General features: G+C 40.5%; 1 protein-coding gene across 1 annotated transcript; it reads left to right on the forward strand.

Moving 5' to 3' along the window:
* Window positions 1-288: 288 nt before the first annotated feature.
* Window positions 289-8400, forward strand: LOC116713879 (D(1) dopamine receptor-like). Its single transcript, XM_032554156.1, has 2 exons — window positions 289-803; window positions 4350-8400. Exon 2 carries the CDS (start codon window positions 4451-4453, stop codon window positions 5567-5569), a length of 1119 nt encoding a protein of 372 aa, XP_032410047.1. The 5' UTR covers window positions 289-803; window positions 4350-4450; the 3' UTR covers window positions 5570-8400.
* The last annotated feature ends 440 nt before the right edge of the window (window positions 8401-8840 follow it).

Genomic DNA, 8840 nt, shown 5'->3' on the forward strand with positions numbered 1-8840 from the left:
TCAGGGACCACAGTGCAGCGCGAGAGACACCGGGCTGAGCATGATTACGTGTTACGTTTGGAGTGATACAGTTTGATTTTTTTAAATTTATTTATTTTTACAAGCTCTACATGATTTATCACTCAGATGACCTCTGTACATGATAAGTCTGGCAGAAAACCTGTCTGACTTAAATTGTGACTGAAAGTGTAATAAGTAGCTTCCTCCGTTAGGTGGAGTCACTGAGCCGATTTTGAACCTGAAGCTTGACCCTTGTCCTGGTTTTATCACCTGTCTTTGTTCCATTAAGCTCCACTAAAGCGCAGCCCGAACCGGGTCAGTTGACAAGAAAAACACAGCTTAATTATGATGACTTTAACAACCATCATAATTGCTATTGACCTATTGACAGGTAGGACCCACGAGGAAATTACCTGTCGCAGAGAGACTGCTGGGGCAAATGCCACAGTCATATGCTTTTTCCTTCCTCCAGTGAGCAGGCAGCGCTTTTTACTGAATGGGAGCATCATGTGAAACTTGAGGCGTCTGGCGTAAGGATTTCTGTGTGGACGCCGCACGTACTCTGGCTGCAGCAGGACGCAGCGAGAGGGACATTTCATTCCTGTGGTGTCTGTCTTCAGTGTAGGGTTTTTTTTTTTTGTGCGTGTGTGTGTGTGTGTGGTTGCGTTTTGCTTTGAATCAGCACATAGAGTGATGTGTACATGGAGGACATAATTCGGGACGTTGTTTGGTTTGTGTTGGTGAGATATGGAGACCGGACGCGCTGTGGATGGACCCTGCGCGGTGAAGTTTGCGTGGAAGCGGTGAGACGTTTGTTTTTATGGGTCATGTAAAAAGCGCTGGCATCCGCGTGAGGAGAGCAGTCAGTATATTAGAATGGAAAGCAGCGAGAGGATGATATCACTCTTTATTAGAGGCATATGTTTGAAAAAGCAGGAACAATCTGTTTTAAATCGGAGAGATAATATATATATATATATATATATATATATATATATATATATATATAGCTATAATAAAAAAAATGCTTTTATTAAAAAATAATCCAACACTAATGCACATTTTTGTTTTTGTTGGTTCGTTCATTTAAATTGTTTATCTGCAAAACAGTTTGTAAGTTCAGCTTGTAAAGTGAATTTCTGTTGACCAGATTAATTTCCATAAAGGGTCAGAAAAACAACTATGACTGTTGTTGAGGGTCAGGATCCCCAGGCAACATGTGCATGTGGGCCCCATGAGGATTTCTGCATGGGCTGAATGGGTCCTAAGACGGCCTTGACCCACAATGGGCTTCTTATTTACAGTTAAGCCAAAAAATATTCATACCCCTGGTAAATTTATATTTAAAGATATCTTAATTCAACCAAGAAAGTTGTTTCTGATAAGACATGAGACCGAAATCTTAAGAGAATAAAAGTGTTAGCTTACAACTTTGGCTGTAATTTGGTGCATTTACCTTTACGATATTAAAAATATTAATCAATGCCCAATGTCCCTTCTCAGCAAATAAAATAAAAATGAATAAAGTGTAAAAGATAACCAGTTTTGTATAAAAATATTTTCTGTTATTATTTACATTGTATTTTAAATATGGCATGTTAAAAATGATGTATAACCTTTTCTGTAATTAGTTGGTAAATCTTTACTGGCATTAAACATTTCTTATAATCGTTGACCAACTTTCCCCAAAGCTTCAGTATGTAACTTTTATTAAAATATGTTTTTTTTTTTATTTGCTTTGTAAAACTGCCACTATATCAAGACTGCCAAAAAAAAAAAAAATCAAGCTCCTCTGCCTCATCTCTGTGGTCCTACTACCATTTGCAGAAATACACAGCTCAGAAACAACCAATCAGAGCCAGGAGTCTTAGGACTGTCAGTCACACTTGTGAATGTGCCAATGGCGGAGAAACAACTTATTGTTCCAGGAAAACTGTTTATCCGCCATCATCGGTGGCCATGCTAACAATCAAGTGCATTCGTGACAGACTTCCCTGAGGGGAAGGAGCGGGGGAAGGAGTGAGCAGCATGAACAGAAGCATGATTGACAACAATGCTAAGACCTTCTTTATGGGTCTCATTGGTCGTTTCTGACTGAGCGGTGTATTTCTGCAGATGGCAGTAGGACTACAGGGAGGAGGATGAGAGTCCTGATCATTTCAGAGAGTATTAGCCTCATATTAACCTGTCATGACAGCATGACAGGTTTAACAAATATGCATAAAAATGTTATATTTTTCAGCAAAAGTTACTAACTGTAGCTTTAATGTTTAGAGGTGTGTTTATAGAAATTCTGCACCATTCTTCCAGAAGAAGTTATTTTATTTTATTTTATTTTTTTGAGGTCAGACACTGAATTTGAACAGGAAGGTTGTCACTATTACACTTTTCTGTAATAGTGACTTACTCTTGTAATGGTGTGAATTAGAGTGGAGGCCATGAGCCAAGCCTCCCTGGCTCATGGCCTCCACTCTAATTCACACCAAACATATTTTATCTGGTTGAGGTCAGTGCTATGTGAAGGCCAGCCAGGTTCTTCCATGTCAAGCTTGCTCATCCATGTCTTTATGGGCCTCGCCTAGCGCATTGGTGTGCATTCATGTTGAAACAGATAGCGGCCGTCCCCGAGCTGTTCCCACAAAGGTGGGCGCATGAAAAATGTCCAAAATGTCTTCCCTGAAGTCGTAGGAGTTACTGCTAGTGAAATTTATGTATCAAGGAGGGCTGCAGAATGCATTGCAAATTCATGATTATCACAATATTACGATCCCAAAAATTTGTTTGGACAGCAGTAAAGATCAACAATTACCATGCACTCAGACTACCCACGTCAGCAATAAATTAGGTAATGCTTGTTAAACAAGAAATATATCGTATGCACTCAATTTTTTTAATTAAGTGATAGACAACAACAACAAAACAGCAGATGTGGCCAGTTTCAACTTTTTAATAGAACGGTAGAGATGGAGATTAGGAATTTGATTCTTTATTTCTTGTTGTTGTTTGTTTGCCGTCCCTTGAAGCTACATTTGTTTTTCTTGAGCTAATCTGAACATCTCATGATATTTGAATACCTGTAGCTGTAAGTCGATGAACTCTGCACACTACACACTGAAGCATCCCGTGAACTTATAGTGTTGAATTTTTACGGGGCTTACCAGTTTGAGGCTCAGCTGCTGTCATTTCCACCCGTTTTTACTTTGTTAAAATTGCACAAGCGGTAAAAGGAATTTCATAACTGGATTTATTGCACATGTCATGCTCTCAAGGTGTCACACTGGATTTCACCGAGCTCCTGAGAGTGACGATTTATTTACAAATGTTTGCAGAAACAGTCTGCATCACTAGGTGCTTAATTTTGTACACATGTGACCGTGGAAGGAGCTGGGACTCTGAAATCAGTGAATCGGAAGGGTGACCCAATATTTTGGACAATAAAGCATATATTTAGCATAGGGATAATCCTGAGTGGGCATTATTTTTCAGCGCACTTCATGGACCTAATACAGTATGTGAATGTTGTCAGGATCATTGGTTCAAATGGATTCTAAAAATATGTATTCATCATAAAGTGATAAAGATTTTGCAGGCTGCTGGTAGTCACTGTGAAATCCGATGTGCCAATTGGAACATGAAAAAAAATATTTCTGTAAATATTTGTCTTTTAGACAACTATCAAATAAGTTTTTTTCTGCCACTGTATGTTCAGTCTGATTGGTTTAATTAACAGCTATTTATTCTCCACAAACAGAGCGACTTTACATCTGTATTCAGTAAACGAATGCAGAGTTGAGCTGCATGATATTAGGAAATGGGATTAGGCTGTTATTGCTTCCATTACTCTGCAACTTGACCATCATTTGTTAGTTGTTGGCATATATTGCAGTGAGACGCTGTCCAACGTTTAGAATGTCTGATTCATATGCAAAGCGAGTGCTAATGAAAACCGGAAACAACAACAAACAAATATTGCATTCTGGACAGTTCTTTGTGAGGTCCATGTATTATTAAAACACATTTGTCAATTTCTTTTCAGACCTTGAATCTCTCATTGATGCACACAAGGTGCTAACTTACACATTCAGATGGCAGCAGTTACCTTCAAAATAGATATATATTTTTTATTTTACAGCAATTTCCTAGCAGCCACTGAATCCAGTCTGGAATATCTAAATGGAAGAATGTTGACTGTGGGATGTAAAATACCATCTGCAGTTCAAATGAAGTGTAGTCTAATTTACAGGATCAGGGGCCAAATGTCTGTTCCAGATCGCATTTGCCTCAAACATCTCATCTTTCATATTGCGGCAATGACAATGATGGAGATTTGTTTTCTTTTTTGCTTGCAGGGTCGACAACAGAGATCTTGTGCTATTTATCCCAGAGGAGATGTAGCAGGACTCTTCAGTATGACATAGACCTCGGTCCCCCTGCCTACACATCTTCAGGGATGGATCTCGTGAACTTCACGACCGTCATCGACAATGGCTTCCTAGACGAGACGCCGTCGAGCCGCGTGCTAACCGGCTGCTTCCTCTCGCTGCTCATCCTCACCACGCTGCTGGGGAACACACTGGTTTGCGCTGCCGTCACCAAGTTTCGTCACCTGCGCTCCAAAGTCACCAACTTCTTTGTGATCTCGTTGGCCGTGAGCGACCTCTTGGTGGCCATCTTGGTGATGCCGTGGAAGGCGGTGACGGAGATCGCAGGCTTCTGGCCGTTTGGCTCCTTCTGCGACACCTGGGTGGCTTTTGACATCATGTGCTCGACCGCATCCATTTTGAACCTTTGTGTGATAAGCCTGGACCGCTACTGGGCCATCTCCAGCCCCTTTCGCTATGAGAGGAAGATGACACCCAAAGTGGCCTATGTTATGATCAGTGTGGCCTGGACGTTATCTGTCCTCATTTCTTTTATCCCTGTGCAGCTCAACTGGCACAAAGCCCAGAGTAAACCTTACAAGCCGCTCACTGAGGCATTAGTGTCACTGGGATCAAACACTACATCCCTCCGCACTTCTGAAAATTGTGACTCCAGCCTGAACAGGACCTACGCCATCTCCACCTCACTCATAAGCTTCTATATCCCCGTTGCCATAATGGTTGCCACATACACACAGATTTACCGCATTGCTCACAGACAAATCAGAAGGATCTCTGCCCTGGAGCGTGCTGCAGAGAGTGCCAAGAACAGACACAACAGTGTGGGCCGCGGCTCCAGCATCGCAGAGTCCGAGAGCTCTTTCAAAATGACGTTCAAGAGGGAGACAAAAGTGCTGAAGACACTGTCGGTGATAATGGGGGTGTTTGTGTGCTGCTGGCTGCCATTTTTCATCCTAAACTGCATGGTACCCTTCTGCGAGCAGTCAAGCGGAGGAGAGGCCTTCACTTGCATAAGTCCCACCACCTTTGACGTATTTGTGTGGTTCGGCTGGGCTAACTCCTCCCTCAACCCCATCATCTATGCCTTCAATGCCGATTTCCGCAAGGCCTTCTCCATCCTGCTGGGCTGCCACAGACTGTATCCAGGAGGCCACAACGTAGAGACGGCCAGTCTAAACAAGAAGTGACTCATGACTCTCCCTCACTGACTCATCCCTTTATTCTAGGAGTTCAGGAGCTTAATGTGCATCCGGACTGGCTGAGAAGAGGACGCTGCTGTCTGCGCTTCTGAGCTAACGCTTAGTGTGACTGAATGGTACAGTGACACTGTGTGCACATGTTTGCATCGGGTGAGTGTGACCCTGCTGTGTTTTCTGTGGCTGTTACACAACCTTCCGAAGTGAGAATCATGTCTGGGAGCAGAGTGGATTTGGGATTGAGATTAAGATGGTGCTGGTTGTGCCAGGGGTCTGAGCGTGTACCGGTTCTGACATGGCTCCAGGATGGATAATCCACAGAATCGGGCGGCATGCACTCTGTCAGACACTGCTGTCCTCCTTGACATCACCCTCTGCAGTACACGGCGTCAAGGCATCCTCCGCTGAATAAAGCGCAATTGCTGCACAACTCGTGCACTTTACCAAATCACATGACAGCTCACAGATCTACTGTTACACGAGATTAAAATTGTCTGCAAAGAGTGAGGTCATGCATCTAACCAAATCACGTTTGGTGTAGGTGCAGGAACACAATACACCCAAAAGTGACTTAATATTACAGACAGAATGCAAAACAGAGTGGATGAGGTGTATTTATGATTTCTGTGACGGCTCTTTAAAGGGAAACTGTGGTCCTAATTTCTTTTTGAAAGTAACATTAAGGTGTGATGATGTGCTCTAGGCTAGTAGGATCTTCCTTTACCTCAGCCAGTTGTTGGATTATTATAAATAGATATCATATTAATGCATAACATGTTAAAGCTTGAAGTGAAAGTGAACCAAAAATTGCCTTGTGGCTGGACAATTTTTAACTTAATCAACCAGTCTTTTTCCAATCGGTGATACTACATACCAGCACTTGAAGGTCTCTGTACTGATAACACTCTTCAAAGTAGAAACTACTACTGCAGGAAATAGAGTCAAGACTAACTCAAATTTGTCTATTTTCTCTATTAGTAAGATGTTTAAAACTACTGAAAATGTAGTTTTCCCAAATTTGAGATTTATCTCTGATTTATGTGGGCAGGACTTTGTCTATTATCAGAAAAGCTGAACAATGTCCTACAAAATTCCTGTGTTTTATAATTTGGCTGTTTCTGCGTCTGTCAAACATGCTGGAATTAGAAATGTTGGCCGGCAAATCTCAGATGGGTAGCCTCTTCCTGTGAAGTTGTTTTGCTGCTAGTAGTACTGATGAGACACACAAGCTGCATGTAATAATGGATTGAAACTTTTCAATATTACCTCAGATCATCTCGAAATGATTGAAACTTTGACAAAATTGGATGTTAAACAGACCAGTAAGCCTAAGAACACATCCAAACTGGTTTTGGAATGGATGAAACAGATCTAACAATCTTCTGGTCTTCCAAAGATCCAGAGCTAAGAGTAAGAATATTCTTGCCAGAAAATCAACAAATTAAAATGAACTCTACCAGAAAGAGTGGACAATTTGCTGCTAAATCTACTACAGAAGCTTCTGCAATTTTGTGGATTAAAGAAAATCCATAATAAATCGAAATTTGTGCACCAGGTTTTTAATAAAGTCAGGGGATTTTGTATGATCTATTCCAACCTGGAAAATGTCTTAAATAGATTGTTATCAACAGAAACTATCATGACATCCATGATGTATGAGTGGATATAATCTTGTGGTTGGAACTATATTTTGTTGTGCATCATGTTGGGTTTTAGGCAAAGAAACCGAATAACTTTGTCTGCACAACAGGATATATACTGGACTAGCGCTCATTTAATGAATATCCACACTAACTTCCTGCTACGATTACACTTTGTGAACTTTTGTTTCACTGTGCAGGCAAGTCAGGTTAGATTTTTTTTAAAGTTTGTCTTATGAGATGAAATAAAAAAGCCACAGATTACATCAATGAGCTGTTTGAAGCTCAGGAAAGTACAGGAGCAGCAGAAGTAAAGCCTTCGAAATTGTCTAAATACTGCACAAGGTGAAAACCGCAATTTATTGCTTTCTGTTCTAAGAAAGAACACATACTTTATATCACAATAAGTGCAGATAATAATTAATTATTTCTCCTTGAGTAGCAGTGAACTTATTTTTACAACAAACAATAACAAAAGGTGACCAATTTGAGTAAATTAGAAAAAAAACCAACTTGTGCTTATTTGGTTTAACTATTCCTCCCTCTTGAAAATTATACATTCACAAATTGTAAAAATGAGCATGTCTCTATTTGTAAAAGGGAATAAAAAGCTTGTTATTAGGAGAAAGATTTTCTGTCTGACATCTAAAATCACGCCTTTTAGTTCAAAATATGACTTTAAATTCAGTACATTTTTACTGAATGAATTCGGAGTTGGACATTGAAACCCGTTTTAATGTGTTATGCAGCGTTGGTTGGTTTCTAGCTTTACTTTTCAGTTTAGATTTGGAAGGAGTTCATTCTAGTCCTGGTACAAAGATAAAGATGTTTTACATTTCTCCCAAGTGTCTCTTTGCATTATAGAGCCCAAGCAGATGTTCAGTGAATTTGTTGATGCGTAGGTTATTTTTCATCAGATCCACCGTGTCGTGTGTTTTTGGCTGTTCAGCTTTGAACCCTTTACATCAAAAGCCCTGGGGCTAACTTCACACCAGCGTGCGAGGAATAAGACCTAATGGGATCAGCTGTGTTTCATATCCACCATCTCATATAATTCTGGTGTTCTTGTGTCTGTTGAATCTGGCGATGTATTGCCATCATTAGCAAAGTGAAGAGCCCCATCTGGTCCTGTGAACAGCTGGCAATAATAAAGCGGTGCAACTACTGTGGCACCTCTGGATCTGTTGGCTGTGTGTGATTTTATTGTTCCACTAATACTTCACTCTCACACTTTAAAAAAGTATATGAGGGATAAGGCTGGATTTTAGACCGTGGACGCTCCCCTCTCCTTGTTTACCTACTGTGCTGGAAAAAGGAAGTGAAGGCAATAATAAAGCTGTGGACAAAGAGTGTGCTGTTATTTATTCACATCCTTGACAGAGAAAATTAAATGGCGCACCTGAAGTGTGAAGGCAGAGGAGAGCAGTGACATTTGGTTGTAAAGATTTTTTTTTTTTTGCTTGTTTTAGGAAGAATTATTCTAGCGCTCTCTTTTTGTCATGAGCTGCACTAAATTACCTTAATAATCAATTTAAGTGGTTACAGTAGCTAGCAAAGTATCTGTATTTTTTAAAACGTTTTCACACTTTTGTCACATTAAGACCACAAACTTTAATGGATTT

The sequence above is a fragment of the Xiphophorus hellerii genome, chromosome 23 (assembly GCF_003331165.1).
Source record: "Xiphophorus hellerii strain 12219 chromosome 23, Xiphophorus_hellerii-4.1, whole genome shotgun sequence".
NCBI lineage: Eukaryota > Metazoa > Chordata > Actinopteri > Cyprinodontiformes > Poeciliidae > Xiphophorus > Xiphophorus hellerii.